This window comes from Sceloporus occidentalis, unplaced genomic scaffold (assembly GCF_023333645.1).
Source record: "Sceloporus occidentalis isolate IW3139 unplaced genomic scaffold, rSceOcc1.0.p SCAF_4, whole genome shotgun sequence".
Classification (NCBI taxonomy): domain Eukaryota; kingdom Metazoa; phylum Chordata; class Lepidosauria; order Squamata; family Phrynosomatidae; genus Sceloporus; species Sceloporus occidentalis.
This window is the reverse complement of record NW_028316984.1, coordinates 44171647-44193523: the sequence shown is the minus strand read 5'-3', so window position 1 is coordinate 44193523 and position 21877 is coordinate 44171647. Positions and strand designations below refer to the sequence as shown.

Below are 21877 nucleotides of genomic sequence, written 5' to 3'. Positions count from 1 at the left end.
AATTCCAAAATATTATGGAAATTTGGGGGAGTTGTGTGCAACCTGTGGCTCACACTTTCCCTACTGTGTATTTTCCTTTTCTCAAAATGTTTAGGAAGTTAAGACATGGCCAAAGGGGGAAAAGACTACTGTTGGAAAAACAAACTTTCATATATCATTTTCCCCTTGAAAATGCATCTCTCACATCAGATTTAACTGAAACAGTCAAGAAAAGAAAAAAGTCTAGTCAATACTGGTATATTTTTATTCTTTTAAATGAAATTTAGAACAAAAGGACTACAAGCTGTCCAGTAGTAAAGTGAGAATAACTATACAGTTGCAAAGCATACTCGCTGATATCATAATAAACCACACTAGATTCAGTTTAAAGTGAAACATTATAGGCTGGATGCTATTGGTAATCCCAGCCAGTTTGCCCACTGAGTACGTTATTGAATGGTGAGTTTACACTTATGTAAATTCCCTTGATTCAGTGGGTCTACACAAGTTACACTTGCCAACAGGATTCAGGCCTTTAACTCTTTGTATCAATCTAATCCATAATATATATGAAAAGAGGGCAGAAATTGCTCAATGCTTTCTATACTTTAATGAAATTGTATCACATAAGTCAGAGGACCCTCTTTGGTATTCTTGTTCCATCCTGGACAACCACCACATGGTAGAATGCAAACGCCTAAACATAACAGTACCACACCCAACACTTGATGATCCCCTTATGTTGGAAATACAGCACACAGGGCAAACTTAAACATACATATATGTCACCCAATATTCATCCTCGCTCATTGACTCACTTCTATCTGCATGAACTGCCTCACAATACTCTCATCCACTGTACAAGTTATTACTTGATGTTTGCAGTCTGCAAATGATAAACACTCTTGTGTGAACTTTTCTTTGGATTCCTTAACACCTTCAGGATCTTGGGGAGGGAAAAAAATCATCTGAAAGAAGAACAATTCAATTCAGATTTTCTTGGTCTTCCTTAATCTTCCTCATCACTGGAAACATAATTATTTTGGTAACTGAAATCTGGAAATCTAATGGGTAGCTCTCCCCATCTTTTGCACATTTTGTTTGAGGTAGTTTTCTTGTCATTGAATACAACCACAAAATTTTTTATTTTTAAGCAAGGTAAGTCTAGACCTCGGTGTACCATCATACTTCCCCATACCTGGAAAAAGAAAAGAAAAATTGGCATCTAAATAAAATGACCACCATTATTATTTATGAATCATCAGATATATGAAAAATCAGAACTTATCCTAAGATAAATCAATTTGATTCAAGTTTTTATTTTTATTTTTAATTTTTTTCTGGGCAGAGGAACCAAGCATTGCCACCTGTCATCCCTACTTTCTGTCCTTTCTTTTGAACATGTGGCAAGTGCCACAAAGAATATTATAAAGGCTTAGAAATACATTAATATCATTATGTTTGTTGACGATATAGTAATACTACTAGAAACCCCAAAGAAACTTTGCTAGAAATAATAAGAAAGGTGTAATATGTTTGAAGATGTGGCAGGATTACATATTATTTTAAAAAAAAATAAGAATACCATTTTAAAAAATCTAACCTAAGGGGGGGGGGGGGGTTGAGACTTCGGATTGTATATTTTAACCTTGTAAGGCACCCCCATTGCATTTTGTAGAGAGTTGGGATATAAATAAATTTTATTATTATATTAATTATCAGGGAATAACTACAGTGTGCCTTCCATATCCATGGATTTTTAACCAAGAATTCAAGCATCCATGGCTTGAAAATATTTTTAAAACATACAAATTCCAAAAAGCAAACCTTGATTTTGCCATTTTATATAAGGGTCACCATTTTACTATCAATTGTATTTAATGGGACTTCAACATCCACAGATGGAACTTAAACCAGCAGATACCAAGGGCCCACTGTATTTCAAAAAATATAAACATCAATCATCAACTAAGCTTGCATCCACTAAGACCAGTTTTATTTCATTAAACCATTTGGGACAGGATTAGTGCTACAAAAATAGTGGCACAGTGGAAATTATTTCTTCTGAACACTTCCCACAATGTGATTTGGCACACTGGCAAAAACAGTTTCAAATTTTAGCCACCAAGGTAAGAGACGAGGGCTTACTAAGAGTCTCAGGCAAAAGAAATAAGATAAAGGGGAAAGAGAGATAGCTAGGTATGGACAAATCAATTACAGGTGACTTAACTAGTAACCCTTGGGAAATATTCTTTAAACATATTACACCAGTGGTATATAATGGCAATGTATCTAGAAAGGAAAAACAAAATTCTGGATAAATTGCAATGAGAAAGATTTACATATTCACATGCAGTGGTCATCCTGTTGTGTTAACAGTTTTAGAAGAAAATTTTCACAGAAAGCTTGACATCAAATCATGACACAAAAAAATCAAGAAGGAGCAAAATGAAAATGTGGCATCCAAAGGATTAATGGCATTAATGCTTATGGCAGCTTGCAGAGTAACCGAAAAATCTAAGAGAAAATGGAGAATTTTAAATATTACATTTTATACAGAAATATGGCAAATAGCCATAGCAGAAAAATTGACACATGAGCTCAGATTAGTTAAAAACTAAGCTAAAATATCTGATTTTTATTTTTAAAAAATATGGCAAGGCTTTATTCTATATACAAATCAGAAATTCATCCAACATCCACCAGGATCTTTCCTCAGGCTACAGAGAAGAGATTAAATGAATAGTGTAGCATGGAGAATGTTAAAAGATAATCTTCAAGCCAATAACAGATTTATTTCTTATTTGCAATCCAAATACATTATGTATATTTGAAAATTAATACCTTTATTCAAAGAAGAAGAAGAAGAAGAAGCTTAAATGTATCTAAAATAACCAACCCATAAGGAGACTTACTTGTCCACAATCTTTGCAGATAACTTCTCCATTTGTTTGATAGTCTGCTGCTTTTGCTTGCAATGTCCTGTTCTCTCTTTTAATATAAAGATCCCTGAAATGAATGGCAAATGAGAATTAAAACATTGCAATCAGAATGTTGTTATCTGGTGAAATGCTATTCTTCTTATTGGTAAGGACTTCTTCAAAGAAAGACTCTGTATTTGGAGCAGGTCAGGAGAGTTATGCACTTCTGGAGGTTATAAGACCTTTTACTAGGTTATACTGATGGAGGTTGGGCTATAAGGACCCAGTTCACCAAGATATAAAGCCAGAAAAATGTGCATATGTGTGTCTAACTAGCCTTTCTATTTCTTTTTGAATCCTATTTTTCTTGTCTCCTGAGTTTAATTCTACCCTGCTTTCAAGGAGAGAATAGATTGTTTTTACTTTTGTGTGCATATGTGTGTGTGTGCCTTGCAAGTCACCTGTTGGCTTATAGTGACACCATGAAACGCATGCTCCTTGCCAGTTTCTTCCTCTGAAATATAGCTTACAGCACCTGGCATTTGTTGGTGGTCTTCCATCCAAGTACTAACCAAGTCTGACCCTGTTTAGCTTCCAAGATGAGACAGGATCTGCAACCCACCATTAAATCTTGAGAAAGAAGGTGCACATACATTAACCAGTTTGACTCAGTTTATTTTGGAAATTAGAAAGAATGAGCCATGGCCAATTCACAGACAATACAAACAGGTAAACCAAATAAGAGAGCCACCATGGTGTAGTGGTTTGAGTTGATTCCCTGCTCAGCCATAAAACCCACTGGATGACCTTGGGCAAGTCACATGCTCTCAGCCTCAGGCAATGGCAAATCTACTCTGAACAAATCTTGCCAAGAAAACCCTTCTGAGTCGGAAACTCAGAAACAACTTGAAGATGCACAACAACAACAACAAAAGAAATAAATGGATATTAAGCCATTGCTGGGCCCTCACTCCACTAAAGTTTAGCATCTCCGTCAAAAGAATAAAACTGAGCAACAGTGTTTGAATAATCTCCTGCCTCCTTACCTTACCATACTTTACTACTCTAATACATATCCTTTCGGTCAGACCCAAGATACCAGAAATGAGCTGACAGGGAGAAATGGGTTTCAAGCAGAAAAAAGTAGAATGACATATCCACAAATGTCTTATTCAGATCATTCAAAGCCCGATTCCTCTCAGCGTTCTTTTGAGGGGAAGTGTCAAAGAGCTACCACCACTGCCATTTTCCCACCCAGGCATTCATAAATGCCGAAGTGACACTGTGGGAAGAGAGTAGGGGGGTTGGTGTTTCTTTTAGGTGCTCCCGGGATGGATTAAACTCTTGCCTTTTGCCACTCTAGTCAGAAGAGGCAATGGTTCCTTTTTTGATAAGAGTTGAAGTACAGTGCTTAGATCCAAGTTTCTTGTGGTCAAATTTTTGAATAAAATTTCAAGACTTGTACATGAGTATGCACAGTAAGTAAAGAGTCTAGTAAAACAGGCAGATCTGAAGTCTAAAATCACTAGACACTGGTTAAAACATACATTTGTGTGTGTGTGTGTGTGTATGCACACATATACATGTGCGCGTATAATTAGAAAAATATGTTTGCCCAATGCAACAGTTTGCTTGATATGGCTGTGAAAGAATAGGGAAAATAATGTTTTGTTTGTAAACCCACAACACAGCCTGCTGAAATTCCCAAACTTCCTGCCAACATGAGTAGCTGCAGAGCTGACTAAGCTAGATGGGAAATGTGTAGCCTCCATGTGTTCTTTGAGTGCAACTTCCATCAGCCTGAGCCAATACAGCCAGTGATGAGAGATCACAAGAAGTGCAGTCCAACACCTGGAAAGCTATGTTTCCCACCTCTGTTTTAGAGGGAGCAGTGTTTGTTGTAAAGCATCTTTACTCAACCTGGTGCCCTCTAGATGTGCTGAACTGAGGAGAGGGTTTCAGCTGAGGAAGCCTGCTCTAAGGAGGACACGTCAACTAGGCTGCTGCATATGGCTAGCCATGTTTTGAAGGGAAGAAATTAAAGAAATTAAAAAGGAAACAGATAACAGCGAAGAGAGGGAACTAACCTGATCAATTCCATGAATAAGTTAGTTGTGAGTGGTGGGAGGAGGTACACTTGGAGGGGTACATATTATATGACTGAAAAGCTTGTTATTTGCAAACCAATAAAGGGCAAAATACTACTCTCTGTTTCATCTCTCTCCAGAATCTCAGCTTTCAAAAGTGTTGAGTTTTTTTGTTGGGTTGACTGGTTTACAGCTCCAGGAATTTGGCTGACAGTTGGGAGTTATTCATGAAGACATGAAGAAAGATAACTTCTGAACAGGGCTATTATGAGGCAGTACAGACCGGCATTTTGTTCCGGCCTGATTGTGTGCTAGAGGTGAAGAATGGCTGAATGTTCACAAGCTCCAAGCCCTTCTTCCTCTGCCGGGGCAACATCTTGGCACATGCCCATTTACACTGCGCTGTGCACAAGGGATGTCATAATGCTGTGCTGTGGCGGTTATGGCGCCCCTTCCAGAAAGCTGCCCAGAGCAGCTTCTTCTGGCATGCAGATTAGTGCCACAGTGTCTGGCTGCTGCAGCAGTAATTCAGGGCAAACAGGGGTGGTGTTTAGCCGCCCATCTGTACAGCCCCTATGTTACAGGCCCCATTTGTATGTCCTAGTTCCTCATGAAATGAAAAAAGGCTGTAACCAGACTTACTGTTACAAACACTAACCCCATAGAAAAAAGGAGACATGTTGTCACTTACTCAAATTCTTTTCTGACATTGACATGATGCATTTTCTCAATAACCTGGATGTCTTCCCCAGAACATATCAGCTTAGTGCAGTTTTTGCAGAGGAACTTGATCAAGGTTGGATTTTCCTTGTATGCTTTAGTCTGTTCTTTCTTAGCTTTCATTTTTACCTCCATTATACTTTGCAGTTGGAAGCCCCGAATCTATTGGTGGAACAAACACCCCAGAAGTATTAATTCACCAAAGTCGAAAAGGGACAAATTTTATGCTTTTTAAAAGTTACTCCCAAACAAAATTCCAAATGGTTCGTATATGCAAAGTGCTAACACCAATCATTAATATCCCCAATACACTAGTTAAATACTACGAAAAATAATGGCATTCAGACAATGTCATAAAGAGAAAAAAAATGAGGATGCCCACATCTTACTCTGGTATGTTGGGCTGTTTTGTTGTTGTTTTTCTCAGAAAAGGTAATACCAAAGTCTGTATAGTCAAGTAGGAGCAATGGTCTCTACGTACATGGATATCCCTCAGTACCACCTTAAGTAAGAAGAAATGTAACAACATATTGAGAAAATGGAGACCTATGACTTTATCATCATTTCTTTTTCTTTCTCTTGTTTTATTTTTTTCACACCTTTGCTTGATGAAGGAGCCAGTGGAGCCTGTACAGTGTATTTTGTGAATTGTTGTTGGCCAATAATGGTATTGTTGTTTTGTGGATTTTGGATGTTATACGACTAAAGTACTAAGTTACTCATTTTCTGCATAGGTCTATCTATACTCAAGTAAGGAGTTTACAACTTTCTCTGTCAAGCAAGAGTATTTCTTCCTCAGAACAATAGCAGGCTATAGCTGTTTGTAAAGTCTTCTTATGCTTTTACATGTAGCCTTTCCAATTTTATAAGTGTTCTCCTACAGACTTGCGCAATGAGACTCTTTGGAAGAAGGAAGGAGGGAAGCAAAAAAGGCCACGTAAAGTCGAAGGCTTTCATGGCCGGCATCCATAGTTTTTTGTGGGTTTTTCGGGCTATGTGGCCATGTTCTAGCAGAGTTTCTTTCTGACATTTCACCAGCATCTGTGGCTGGCATCTTCAGATGCTGGCGAAACGTCAGAAATTCTGCTAGAACATGGCCACATAGCCCAAAAAAACCACAAAAACCCATAAAAAAGGCCACCTTGGTGCTAGAACTCTCCTTTGTTTGACAATATGGGACTAGAGCCTGAGTTGTGAAATAGGATGGAGCCTAGCCCAATGGTCTGCCTCCCATCAAGCAAGCTACATACACAGCAAATGTGAGACCCATTAAAGTCTCTGTTAATATATATATCTTAACATACCAGAAACCATTTAGAGATTATGTGGCCTCACAAGCATGCAGGCTTTACCTTATTTTCATACTCTTCTCGGGGCATCTCTTGGACACGCTTAATGGCTCTATGCATCATTTTCTCTCTGAAAACATTGACATCTTCACGCTCAGCAGCACCTGATCCACCTGATGCCACAAGCACATAGGTACTTTCATCAGCTCGAGCTCGTCCACGAGCCTGAAAGAAACAAGGCAATGGCTTATGTCCAAAAAATAACTCTTGTTATTTTTCTACTGAGAAATAGGTTAGCTAATACTGTTGTATGCTAGGAACAGGGGAGTCCTAAATTATCCCCTCCCCTGAACCCACATATCTGGGGGCTTGTCTACACTACATATAAAACCCAAATTCCCCCTGGAGTCTCTGCATGCTGTTTACATCATGCAGGCCCCAAACCCTGAATTGGATCCAGGATGTTAACACAATCCCCAAATCCAATCTGGGGATTCCACCACTTGTCCTGCAGTCAAAAGGCTTACTTTTGCTCCAAGTTTTCCAGAAAACCCAGAGTCAAACACAGTGATGATGGACAGCTCCTGTCAGCATCCCTCCTGAATATAGCTCTGAGGTCAGAATGAGGTGCCCAGTGTTGATAACATGGGGCATCTCATTCTGACCTCTGTGTGACTTGTGCCTGCAGCAGCTCCCAATACTTCTTTGCAGAATACTTTCTCTCCCATCAACCCCAGCTATGCAACAGTGCTGAATGCTCAGACATAGCCACTGACTGGCTGTGGGGGACACCGAGAGTGTTCCCTTACTCTGTTGCCTGACTGGCCACTAACCTTCTCCTTCAAAGTAAATACATCATCAGAACTTTGACAGTGAAGCTTTATGCCCCAACAGCTTCAAATAGGATCTTGGCTTCCCTGAGTAGCAATCCATTTGTGCAGGATTTCAGATACAGCTGATTGTGGTTCCCCTACACATCTGACAGGGAGCTGATAGGAAGGTTAATTCCAAATTTTCCTGAACAAATGGGACATCAGAGACATAATAACCCCAAACAGGGAACCTCCTTTTAGCTATCATGAACATGTGAAATGTTTCTCCATTTCTTTAAAATTATTTCAAACAATGGATGAAGAAGAATCCAGACAGGAACTGGGAATATATAAAATGTCATTTTCTTTTTATTCTCAAGATGAAAGCAAGTCCCATGGAAAAGAACATGGCTGGATCATTGAAAAGGTGCCCTCCAAATGGGAACTGTTTTCTTTTTCCAACTTTGCTAATCTAATAATAGATTCTAAAATATAAAAAAATATTTCTCCAACACCATACAGTCTTTAAGATCAGGAAGCAGATGGGGGGGATGTACATCTTCAAACAAACAAACCTGCATCATGGCTATTTCATTGGTGACAAGACCATAGCGTATAACGATGTTACACTCCGGAATATCCAGACCTTCTTCTGCCACAGTAGTAGCAATCAGCAGGTTGATTTTTCCAGTACGGAACTTGTCAATTACTTCCTTTTGTTCATTCTGTAGAAACATATTATCAATAGATTCATTAATGGAATGAAAATTCATTCTTCATCCTCATAATCCTTGGGAAAGTCTTTATGATTAGTGAACTGTTCTATAGAGTTTCTGTATATAGATACTGAATCTTATTTCTGAATCAATGTACAAAACCAATTTTCAGTGAATGGGATACTAATCTTTAAATTAGTTAATCTAGAACTCAAACTAATTTATGGAAATACATTCAATTTTGGACTAATATTCATTCAGAAATAAAGAAAATGTTTGGGGTTAAAGAAGAGATGAAGAGTAAAATGTATCTCCTGAATATGACGGAAAAGATGAAGATAGAAAGGAAAAATCAAAAGGTATTGCAATATGCTATTATAGCGGCTAGAATGAGTTATGCTAAATATTGGAAGAAAAAGGAATATCCGATGATAGATGAATGGAAGTTAAAGATGATAGACCTATATGAAATGGATAAGTTAACTTTTTTAGTGAATAATAAATCTTTGGATGAGTTTTATAATATATGGGAAAGCTGGAGAAATTACATGCAGAGGATGATATGATATAAAGTAAAATGTATTTTGTACAAGGTAAATAAGAGTAATATAGATGTGTATAGTGATTAGAGTTAAGAGAGATAGTAAGTTTTGCCCTCTGTCCTATTCTCTCTTGTCTTCTCTTTACTCATTTTTAACTACACCCTATTTCTTTTTGGGAATCAGAATGAGAATAAGAAATATATGTAATTAAGCTTCAAAGACTTAGAATAACGAGAGATAGAAATATAAGAGGAAAGATAGAAAGTAACTAAGAAGTAATAAAGGGTTAGAAAGTAGCGAAAATAGACAAGGTAAATGGCAAGTAATTAATCATATATATAAATAAGAGCTTAGTGAATAAGAAAGAATATAAAACCGGGGAGAAGCAGTGTATAAGGAAGTCAACTATCATTATGTTTGTATTTTTTTATTTCATTATATGTTTGTAGTTTTGTAGTATTAGGTATTGTGGATTTTTGTGTGTGTTATGTTATGTGTGTATCTTTTAATCAATAAAATTTAAATAAAAAAAAAAAGGAAATACATTCAATTTCCATAAATTGTTCCATGTTATTAAAGAATTGGCTCCCCACACAAATGAATGATAAAGGACATCTGGTAACATATGTTACCTCTGTCTGTTTACCTGAGTCATGGGCTTAAATTCACTATTGTGCCCAGCACCAATAAGGTAGTGAGTCTTCACTCCAGCTTCTTCAAATTTGGGATTCTCTTTAATCCACTGATAAAGGGCAAATGCACTTTGCCGTGTCTTTGTAAAAATGATTCCCCTTGCTTCAGGCTTCTTTGTGAACTCTTGCATTAAGGTCGCACGCAAACATTTCAGTTTTTCATTTTCATATTCAACTGTTCTTGCTAACCTTTGTAGTACACTCTCTTTGCCTTTAAAAATATAAAAGAATGTAACAGAAAATGATCACAGAAGTAAAATGTTTAGAAAAATTAAAAGAATATTTACCATCATTAAATACAGGACCACACTGGCTAGTTAACATCATAGCATGAAGAAATGGTGGCACAGAAACTGAGTAATGGCAGCTAAGAGGTTAAACAATTATGATACAATGGACAAAAGAAACTAACAGTACAATCCTATGCATGTCTATTTAGAGGCAACTCTTTATGGGGCTTACTCCCAGATAAGTTTGTATGGCATTTATCTGGGAGTAAGCCCCATAAAGAGTTGCCTCTAAACTAGCATGCAAAATTTCACCCAAAAGGTTCCAGGCTTCTTTTGGACACACTGGACTGCCTTTTGCTTAAAGCTAAACTATGGTTTAATGCAGGCCTAGGCAACATGGTGCCCACAAGGATTTTTGAATGACAGATCCCAACAGCCCCAGCCACCATAGTCAGTAAGAAAGAAGTATGAGAATTGCAGTCTAGTATCTGAAGAGTGCCATATTTAGAGTAGCTGCATAAGTTGGAATAATAATTAGCAGAACTCCAGACCAGTATGCTCCAGGGAAAGGACTACACCTCTGTTGATAGAAACTCATGGCATACCTCCAAGAAATGTGCTCAGACTGGAGAAGGCAAGACTGATGAGAACTGCATACTTCCAGAATGTATAAAATGACTAAGCTGATCAGAATTATAGGAAAAAATGAGTAAGATGACTTTTATGAAGCTTGAAAGCTTTCATTAACAAAATAAAAGCTGGTGGGTATCTTGGTAAAAGAGTCAGACATTTATGTCTAAATCTAGCACTTCTGATGCCATTATTGCTAAATGAATCTGCCCACAGCCTCAGTCATAAGAGTAGAAAGTTACAGACTAATGCTGCCTGTGAACAGGTGTGTGTTATGTATCTATATATGATTTACATCAAGATTTATCTCTGGAAGAAATACTGCAGGTCTCCTGACTGATGAAGATTTGTACTTTCCTTCCCTTAATGTGCAAGCAAAGGGTTTGCTCTCATCATTTTTTATGCTGAAGGAATAATTTCCACAAATCTGTTTGTAAACATGTGATACGATCAGTTGGCATCTGCTGAACATCTCCAAGGATGACCTAGTTACAAGGAAGGAATGGTCAAAGTCATGCTTACCATAAAACAAATCCGTAAGAAATGTATCTGTTTCATCAGGTTTTAGTGCTATTGCCATATCATCTTCATCGCTATTCTCACTCACTGCCATCCTCTTACTTTGCTCCTCCTTATAAAAGTTTTTGAGGTGGTTATATGCATCTATCATCCGGATGGTGTCATTAATTAGCAAGGCATCATTGTATTTCTTCAAGTGTTCTGCACAGACACGGTGTTTGCGATTTTCTTCTTTGGCAGCTGGTGGAGGATGGAGAGGAAAAATATTTACCAAACTGACTGACAGATATTCAGGAATGCCTTGGAATTACAGGTGGTTGGACAGGAAAATTACCTTTTTTCTCCTCTTGAACTACCCACTGTTCATACGTCTGGGATCCAAACTCAGCATTGGGGTTGAACTGGCAATAGTCCTGGATCTTTGTCATTATGTTTACGAGTTCCTCTCTAAAAGGATCCTAAACATTTAAAAAGGGGGATTTTTAAAGAGATGTTAGGTACACTGCCAGTATCAACAAAGATAATATTCCCTTGGCTTACTGTCATCTAGAGCTGGAATCTGTGCACCTCTCAAGATGTTGCAGAAGAACTGCAACTTCCAGCACTCCTCATTACTGAATATGCTAGCTACTCCAAATCTGGTTGGCCATACAATTGCTACCTCAATCTAGAAAAATTTGATTAAAAGGACTTGTTCCTCTAGCAATGAACAAAATGGCCCTTCAGCTTGAAAGCAAACCAGGTGATGGCAAGACAAATAGGAAAAGAGAGGAAATGAATGAAATGCAGACTCCTAACATTTCAATTTCTTGAATGCTGCTATAAATTTATTACTAATTAGGGACCAGCAACCTGAGGGCTAGATTGGGCCCCTGAAGGATGTGAACGGGCACCCCCAAATGGCCAACCAAGACGCAAAAAGGGTAATCTGTGACAACATGACATATCAGTAGATTACTTTAATAAATGGTGGGTTGAGGTCCTCTTACTTAACCAATCAAATCTCAATTCACAAATACCTCCATGAAAGTGTTGAAACTAGGGTTGTAAAGTTATTGCTTGATTGAGGAAGTTTCATTTCTTCAGTCATTTAGGAACTACAGAGCCTCATTAATCACCTGCATGGCTACAGGAAATGGAGCTGAGAATTTAGACCTCTGGATATTGCAGAGGGCAAGTAAAGGAAGCCAGAAGGGAGAAGCTTAGCAGTACCATAGGCTTTCCCACTTTTATCAAGGAGCTCAGGTGCTCAAGCATAGAATATCCTTCCCCCTCCTCCCAATATGGTTTTGGGTTGCCCATTGATATACCTTATCTTCTATCAGTATTTTTAAAAAACAAACAAACTTGAGAGCCCACTCCACCTTCTACCAGGCACCCAATGACTCCTTGCACAGATGACACACTGTTATGGTATTCACAAAGGGCAATATCACAATGCACTTTTATAGTGCTATTATTCTACTTTAACTGCTATGGCTGCTTCCTGTAGAATTCTGGGGTTTGTAGTTTAATGATGCCTAAGCTGCCTGGCTCAGAATTCTGAATGCCCCTCCCTAAACTGCAAATCCCAGGATTCCACAGGAATAGCAATTGGTTTTTCTTTTTTCGGGGTGTTGCCTTCAAGTTGTTTTCAATTTATGGTGACCCTATAGTGGGGTTTCCTTGGCATGTTTCTTCAGGGGGATTTGCCATTGCCATCCTCTGAGGATGAGCAAGTTTGACTTACCCAAGGTCATCCAGTGCATTTTCATGGCCAAGCCGCAATTCAGTCCTGGGACTCCAGCATCCTAGTCCATTTTATTTTGTTCTAATATGCCAGGGAGTGGTACCATATTTATGCGAACTGGCTTTAACTGTTTTAATTTCCTGAAAACTCACCACAGACTAGTGTCTGGTGGCTCGTGGACCAGCACTGATCTATGTGTCACCACTTTGATTAGAATTGTTTTAAAAGACTGAAACAATCATGCATATTTTTTCCAGAATGTTTGCAAATATTTTGCAAAACTTCAAATGCAAAATGATGGTCAAAAGTGCTGACCTTTTTTTTGTCATCCGCAGTCTCAAACTTCTTCCGTGGCTCCTTCACTTGATTGTTCAGTTGTGTGTCATATTCCTTGACTGTTGTAATCCCATATGCATCAAGATTGGCACATATCTGGAGGAGGAGATTCATAGAGATTATAACACATGAATTTTGTGAGTTGTGTTGCCTAAAGCTGTGACATTTATTCCAGGAAATTAATCTTCCCAATTAATCTTTCGTTACTCCAGATGATTAATAAGGGTGCCCAACCATGAACAAATGTTGGCCTGGGTAATCTGTTTTGATTATTTTTTCTTCATAGAATCATAGATTTATGGCTGTTTAAATCCTGGACTGTTTGAAGGATTTCTGGTATTCTCAGCCTGAGCTGGCCTTGCTCAGTTCCTCCCATCTTTCCCTTTGCAACAACAACAACAACAAAATAAGGTTGCTGATTTCTCTTCTAGAAAAACACATTGCCTGAGTCAGTTCTTTCATTCTGCCAAATGGTTGGGCTGGTCCTGCTGAGGGAAACCATCTTTTCATCCCTTCAGAAACCAAGCCCTGCCAGTCACCTCACCCATCCCCAGTAGCAGAGGCCACATCACATCTTGGGGAGTAAGCAATTTGTCACCTGTTCTCCCCTCCCTCTTTGCTGTCCTGTTAGAAATTTAGTTTTTCAGATAATGAATTGCAGCATCCCTTTGGAAAACTCAATCTCTCAAGGGCCCCAGACATCCTGGAACATTTTACTTCCCAGCAATCCAGGGTGACAACGGGAAGACAAATCTCACTTCTCTCTCCTTTCCTCACTGCTTCTGCTCCTGCCCTATCAGTGCTGGTTGCAAGGTGAAGGAAAAAGAACAATGTCGGCCTATTACAGACAGCCAAGATAAAGCTGCTTCGAGTCACAGTGGAGGTATGGTGTTTCAATGATGCATGCGTCCTAAGAGTCCAGAAGCCACACCAAAGCCATGCTCCAGTCCTTAGTGCTGGAGTGTGGCTTTGGTGCGACTTCTGGACTCTTAGGACGCATGCATCATTGAAACACCATACATCCACTGTGACTCGAAGCAGCTTTATTTTGGCTGTCTGTAACAGGCCGAAGATTGCCAAGCAGAATGGAGAAAAACTGAGGGGACGTGAGCTCTTGTACCAACCACTTGAATGTTTTCCTGCACTTGCCAATAGCAACCAAGTCTATAGTGGTGTGGCAGGGAAATAGATGATATCTGGATAAGGGAAAGGGACCATCCATGTGCATTTCACCAGTTTCATTCTACCCCACCTTTCATCTACACAATTGAAAGCGGCACATATGCAGCTTTCTTAGGCAGATTTCCCTCGACACATCAACCACACCTAAATCTACATAGTTTTTAGCAACTATGTTTTACTATTTACCTTCATACCCTTGCCTGGGAATTTATGAGGGATGGTTAGAGGAAAAACTATAAACACAGGATGCTATACACAAAATATTTTGCTACCTCAATGTCCCAATCTTTTATAAAGTCGAGCTGTTGTTATTATTATTAAAGATTCCTAATTTAAAAATTACCTGGATATGCGTGCCGGAAGAGAGTGGTCTTTAATGCTGTTTTAAATTCAGACAGCATATTCATCTGCTGAATCTCTTCTGGGAGGTTGTACCACAGCTGAGACTCAACTGAAGAAAAAATCCTCTGGCTGACAGTTGCCAACCTAGTCCTGGCTGACTGGAGTAAATGTCCCCCAGACGTCTTGAGTGTACAAGGGCAGATTATACAGGAGAAGGCGATCCTACATCTAACCCAGGTTGAATTTTATACTTAACCTTATTGAATATAATTGCTCCTGTATTTGTTGTTTCTACAACTGGAGCAGACAGTCCTTAGCAGCTTTGACAATAGCTTCTCTAACATGGTTATGAACCTTCCACATCACTGCTCCCTTCCTCTTCCTCTAGTCGCACTGCTGACAAGGTTGAGAAACTTCAAAATCTCATAGGTGCGGTACAGAACAGCAGGGACACAGCAGTCCTTTGTACTGCACACTTCCACCGCAGCACCCAAACCGCGTGGTGCAGAAAGAATCCGCCTGTAGCAGCTTCGTTTTAGCGGTGTCATAAGGGCTGCATTGCAGCTGTTATGACACTGCTTCCTGTTGGAGATGTGTGGGTGCTCAGACGCCCACACATCATTCATACAGCCCCTGTGTGGGTGGTGTCACTCAAAAATAGCACCGCCCGAACGTAGTAGGGCTTGGGAGCATGTGGTTGGTACATGCTCCTGAGCCCTACTATCGCTGCCAGGACGTCGCATCCTGGTGGTCTGTACCGGGCATAGGCTCATTCTCTTTTTCTTTATTTCTTTGTTCTCTCTTCTTTAAAAAGCAGTGTTTCCTCTTGTAGAATATTTGCCACCTTTCACATTCAAAATTAACTTACTTTCAGAATATGTTCCTCGGCCTTTGAATGGTTTCTTGCACCTCCTACACCGGGTGAAGCTGTCAGGCCTAGAATCTGAGGCTGAGGGATTGTTGGTTTTCCCAATTTCCTCAGCTTCTCATTTCCCCTCTTTTGTTTTAAATATCGCCGCATGATGTTGTTGTAGACAGCTTCCTTCTGGGTATGATGACATTCATCAATAATGATCAAGGAGAACACTGCAAGAAATTTATCAAAAGTTGGTGAGTAATCCTTCCACACAATACCACATTAGAACAACAATCTTCATTTTTGTAGATGAATTTATCCACTTCTATCTCATAATATACATCCTAATTTGACACTTGGTAATGCTCTTTCTAATACCAAATTTGGATGTTTTTGATATGGGCACACATTAAAACTGTTCTTCACCAACTTGATAAGATCTCTCAGAATATGATTCCTATTACTCCCAAACATGGGATGGCTGGGAGTTACAGTCCAACACCGTGTGAGAGCCACACACTCTTTATCTTTGCCTTAAAAGTCAAAACTTAGAAAGCTGTAGGGAGGCACAGCCAGTGTTCTATGTTTGCATGACTAGCAAGCACCTTAAAAAGAAAATCCAACCCTAAGTGAATACATATGTTATCCACAATACTAACTACACACTGCCAATGTTCAGAACACTTCAAGTCTCTAAAGGCAAAACTGTAATACTTTCAACCTGCTTTGGAGTCCAACATTAACACTCAGCCAACCCCCCACCCCCACCCCCAATTTGTGGTAAACAGCATCTTCTGAGGTGAACAACAACTGGGCATATTTTCAGTTGGATATTGGTGTGGTTCCCTGATTTAAGTTGAAGCTACTGGATTGGCATTGGTTTAGTTCCAAAATGAAAGTGACCAATTTAAGTACACTCTTTAAGAAACAGGAATAATGTAACATATAGTTTGGGACCTCAGAGCCATAAACAGACACCCTGTTATCTGTGACACATGCCTGATAACTGGACTCCTTCTTCTTCTTCACCTTGCTCTGCATTTTGCAATGCATTCTCAAGAATCTGAGCAGTACAGATGATGACATCATTCTTTTTGGCAACTTGTGGGAATGAGATTTTCAACTGAGATGCGCCACTCAGCCTGACCACACTGTAAGAGTATTTCAAGTAAGGGTGAAATTCTTTCCAGTAATGCTGCTCCACCAAGGGCACCTGTATTTCCAATCAAAATCAGAGAAGAGAAGAGAATTAAATACACATGCCATGCAAACAAGCTTAGATAAAGTTTGGTTAAAACTACACAACAGTATCCAATGGCAACTTAGCAACTCACATCTTTGTGACCCAGTCCAGTAGCACACAAAAAGTTGATGGGCTATACATGCTATACTGTTTAATATAAAGGATCTTGCTCTTCTGGCATTAGACCAATACTTACTTAGAGATGCAAATTTTTGATGAGACATACAATGGTCAGTGGTGCATTTTAGACCTTGAACCTGTGTTATGAGGGATGGGAATACTACTTTCAATAGCAATGCTAGATGAAATTTACCATCAGAGGAGGGCCAAATGAAGTTCAGGCTGTGCCTGTAGATCTAATGTCCTGGTGATCTCTGGAAGGTAGAGGCTAGGGCCTCTGGATTCCAGATATTTAAGAATACTAATCTTAAGGTCAAAACTAAACAACTGGATCTGTAATAACTCAGACATAGGTTTGTGGATATGGGTCACTCCAGTATGTGGATCAAGGAAGGCACAAGATAATTGGTTCCATCTACCTGAGTCATTATCATATAAAACAAACCCCAAACAATGAAGTATAACAACCCTGAAGTTTGCCTTCCCCTGTTTTATTCACCCATGTCAAAAAATGATAATCCAGTCCTGCTGCATTTGGGGCCTCTCTTGTTCATTCTGCTGGGATTTTTGTCCCAAAGTCTTGGTGACACCACTGATAATGGGGCATCATACCTTGTTGACAAGGACTATAACCTTTCCAGCTTCTCCAGCTTCTTTCTTCTTATCCAGATGGTCTTTGGCAATGTAAACAGCCACTCGAGTCTTGCCACTGCCTGTAGGGAGGCACAAGAGAATATTCTTCCCTTCCAGGGCTGGTTTAGCTACCTCCATTTGGTAGTCTCGGAGAGTCAGGTCTGGTTCAGGTGAATCTGTCCTCTTTCTATCCTCAGCATCATCTTTAGAAAAAATAAATCAAGACAGATATACAATCAGAATGAGAAAGACACTATGAGGTCATTCACACGATCGTTTTTTTAGTGTGATGATACAAATCATCTCACTCACACATTCCCAGTTTGTTATTCACAGTATGGAACCGCATTAGTCTGCATCAGTCTGCATCTCTGTGAGTTCAGTTATTCACATGTGCAAGCATTCGAATAAAACTGCCACTGACAACGTAAATGCATTCAGAACCCCTTTTTTCATATGCAGCATTTTATCCCGGGTCTATTCATATTGGTTATTGACAGTACCGACGATTCAGATCTTTTTTTATTGGGAAAACCCAGTATCGAATATCCTGGATTAAGTGGGGGGTTTTGCCAGCCCCCCCCCCTTAATTTGGTGCATTTGGGATGTGTGTGAACAATGGAGATTTAACCCGGATTTATTCTTAATTATTTTCAGTGTGATTAACCCCTGTGATTCCTTTCTGTGAGTGTATCCCTTTCCCCCCCCAAATTGCAGAGTAGGTGGAGTGCTGACCTGAATAACATGTAACCCATCAGAGATATAAAACCTCCTAAATTTGCAAAAGTGTATAATTGTGTGTGTGTATACCCACACACACACTTATGTGTGCATGCCAGTTAGCCCAAGATTTTGGGATATCTATGATGAAAGACAAAATGTGTTCTTTCCCCTTCCCCTATTTTATTTAGAAAGCATAATTGGACAGTGTCCCCTATCACACCTGAGATAGAGAAGGCAGAGAGGTCGACAGAGTAGACACAGCTCTGTCCTCCAAAATCTCTCCATAAATCCTTGCACACAGCAGATAGATGCACAGACATTGCCACTTCAGCTGCCCACCTCACTCTTGCTAATGGTAAGGACAGAACTGGGAGTGGAGCTGGGGGAGGAGAGTTGTTTTCTGCTGCTCCAGAAAGCAGGACTCGGAGCAGTGGATTCAGAATACAGGAAAAAAGATTCCACCACGTTAGGAAGGAGCTCTGGTGGTGCCGTGGTTAAATGCTGGTACTGCAGCCTCTCACAAGGGTTGTGAGTTCGATCCTGTAAGGCTCCAGGGTCAACTCAGCCTGACATCCTTCTCTAGGTCGCTAAAATAAGTACCCAGCTCATTGGAGGCAATTTGCTTACACACTGTAAACCACTTAAGGAGTACTTAAGTGCACTGATAAGCAGTATACAAATGTACTTGTTATATAAGAACATCCTGACAGCAGTGGAATATGCTTCCTCAGAGTGCAGTGGAGTCTCTTTCTTGGGAGGTTTTTAAACAGAGGATGGATGGCCATCTGTTGGGGGTACTTTGATTCTGTGTTTCTGCATGGCAGGGGATTGGACTGGATGGTCTTTGTAGTATCTTCCAACTCTATGATTTGATGATTCTAGTGTTTGTGTGTAGCTGAGATAGAGACTGAAGGGGCACAGCTTTGGCTACTGGACTGTGACTGACTTTATGCATCACAATTTCCATTGACTCATCCTGGTGATCTAAAACTCAGTTGTCTTACAATATTACACATTTGTACATATCTGTATAGGAAAGAAAGAAATCATGAGAACAGAGGCAGAAAATGATGTAACATTTGGGAAGGTGGTATGCAAATATCTACTATTTATATGATAATGTTTATACTGTACAGAGATAAATCCAGATTTAATCATACATAGAACAGATTCGTTGAAATCATGGGATTTAAACTTGTCATGATTAACTAAATACCACTGACGTCAATGGGTATACTCACCATATGTCTGAAGAAGTTATTTTATCTGTGAAAGCTCTCCATATGAACCAGAATGTGGTAAAATCAGGTGTCTGTCTTGTGTTGAATAGCTCCACAGATATAACAAGTTCTTCTTTTCAGACATTACTTTTGTGTGATAAAAACCATTATGCAGGACTGGGTTAGCACACTCCCCTTCTCGCATGTTGAGTACACATGCTCACCAAATGCCTGAACAGGACTGTGGACACGCACATGAAGCTGCTGTCACAACAGCAAACCCAGTGAGCATATCCTTTTGGATCTTATTTCACGCTTACTAGAGTACAATGAAGAAAGTCATACCTGAATCACCACAGACTGTGAAGCTTTCGCTTGTATTATTGACATTTTCATCCAGCAAGCTGACTTCAGATTCTAACAAACAAAATATACAAACATAGATCTAAATATGTCAAGACATGGTTATTTCCATCTTAGGGTAATGCAGTATGATGATATACAGGACACCACCAACTCAATTCACCCTGCTTGGCCCTTAGTCTTATTTGGAGCAAATGAAGCACAGAGGAGATTCCTGTTTATGCACTCACCGTAGAAGGAACCACCTCTTAGTTAGGAGTGAAGAACCATTGCTCTCCACATATTTTGGACTTCAAATCCCAGAAACCCCAACCAGCTTAGTCCAAAAATCTGTTGGGCCAAAGCTATGCTATTCCTATTTAAAGTGAAATAGCAAATCTGAAGATTTTCAAATGTTCACATTTGTAGCACTTTGCCAACAGATTACTCTGTTAGCCAGTGACCAAGATTAGGTGGCAGTGGGTTCTGTCAGCAGATGATAATGTTGTTGCTGTTGTGTGCCTTCAAATTGTTTCTGACCTCTGGGTACCCTAAGGCAAACTTATCACTGGCAAGTTTCTTCAGAGGGGTGTTTGCCATTGCCATCTTCTGAGGCTGAGAGTGGGTGACTCGCCCAAGGTCACCTAGTGGGTTTCATGGCTGAGTTGAGATTCAAACCCTGCCCTCCAGAGTCATAATCCAACATTCACCACTCTGGTTCTCAGCAGAAGATGCTTGTGCCTAATCCTACAGCTGATGCATCTTTCAGTTGGGATTGCACTGTCCTTCAGTCTCTGTGCTTCACCTTGAGACTGAGAATGAATCTACATGAGGGCTGTATCCCAGCTCTACTGTGTAGTAACTCTGCCTTGGTTTGACCCCATACACATGATTTAATTCAAATTGAAAGTTTTGAAAGCCAACCATGGCCCCTGTTACACAGCCACATTAGTGCAACATGTTTGCACTGTGTGCACATGCTTGCCATATCAGTGTACAGTAAGTCCTGTCATATGACTGTAGCAGTTGCAGGGGTTTTGTTTTTGAATTCTTGACACGTAGTGCATGTTCACAGCTTAATCAAATAGTCTTTCTCTGTTTCCCCCTCATTCTGATTGACCACCTGCACTTCAATAAAGTGAAGACAGTGGACCATCGAAATGTGGTGAAATGTTGACCAGCAAATGTGTGCAACGGCATGTATGCAAAATTGCATACAAACACCCTCCCCCTCTCCAAAAAAAGAAAAGGGGAAAATTGTGACACTGGCTTTTCTGGACACTAGGGCACTATTCTGTAGCAGGAATGATCAAATGATTGAGACCACCAGTTCTAGGTGACAACCCACCAACTCTTCCTCCAGTCCTGATTCCACTGTGATCCCAATTGAGAAGTCAAACAACACATTTTTAAAAAAGTCATTCCTTATCCAGAGTGACTGGATGCCCTAACTTTAAAGGAAGACAAGGCACCACATAATGTATGACATTCAAGAAAACTGTAGGACACATTATGAAATAAAAGGTAAAACTACTAATATAAATGTAAATTCATGCTTCTTAGTCATGCTCATAATGGAGGCACGTTTTGGAATTTCTCCTGGACAGACTATTGAAATGTAGGACAGGTCCTGGAAAAGGAGGATGTCCAAAACAGTAAAGGAAAACTGAGGTTTTTACAAAATCGCCTTAAAGCCCCCAGGCATCAAAAAGAAGTGTTTTCACACTGGAACAAGGGAAATGTTTTGTGTTCCACCAGGACTGGAATCAAGGCAAGGACACATTATTTAGCTTTGTAGATTCAGTTTGAGTTAAACTGCAGGCACAATTAACACAACACAACAATGTGCCAGCATTTGGGGACTTTTCCGTTTCTTCCTCATCCTCTAATTTTTTGGACCACCCAAGTCTCATAAAGACTTTTGGGAAACTTTAAAGCTAGCCTGCTTTCATTTTAGTTGGTCCTTGGAAAGACATTACCCCACTTCAGGATTTGTTACAATGGAGATTGGGGT

General features: G+C 39.7%; 1 protein-coding gene across 3 annotated transcripts in view; it reads right to left on the bottom strand.

Moving 5' to 3' along the window:
• Nucleotides 1–238: 238 nt before the first annotated feature.
• IFIH1 (interferon induced with helicase C domain 1) overlaps nt 239–21877 on the bottom strand; it is a 34770-nt gene continuing 13131 nt past the window's right edge. Inside the window, exons 4-16 of one of the 3 annotated variants that reach the window (XM_089519880.1) lie at nt 19867–19938; nt 17558–17781; nt 16582–16795; nt 15595–15812; nt 13182–13298; nt 11472–11595; nt 11141–11377; nt 9713–9969; nt 8384–8533; nt 7060–7221; nt 5679–5869; nt 2895–2988; nt 239–1177 (exon numbers count right to left, since the gene is read on the bottom strand). In XM_089519880.1, the coding sequence (XP_089376006.1) occupies nt 989–1177; nt 2895–2988; nt 5679–5869; nt 7060–7221; nt 8384–8533; nt 9713–9969; nt 11141–11377; nt 11472–11595; nt 13182–13298; nt 15595–15812; nt 16582–16795; nt 17558–17781; nt 19867–19938 (2249 nt within the window). In that variant the 3' untranslated portion in view covers nt 239–988. Of the gene's footprint in view, nt 1178–2894; nt 2989–5678; nt 5870–7059; nt 7222–8383; nt 8534–9712; nt 9970–11140; nt 11378–11471; nt 11596–13181; nt 13299–15594; nt 15813–16581; nt 16796–17557; nt 17782–19866; nt 19939–21877 lie in introns of those variants that run through there. The other 2 variants (XM_089519881.1, XM_089519883.1) reach the window with 2 other exon arrangements.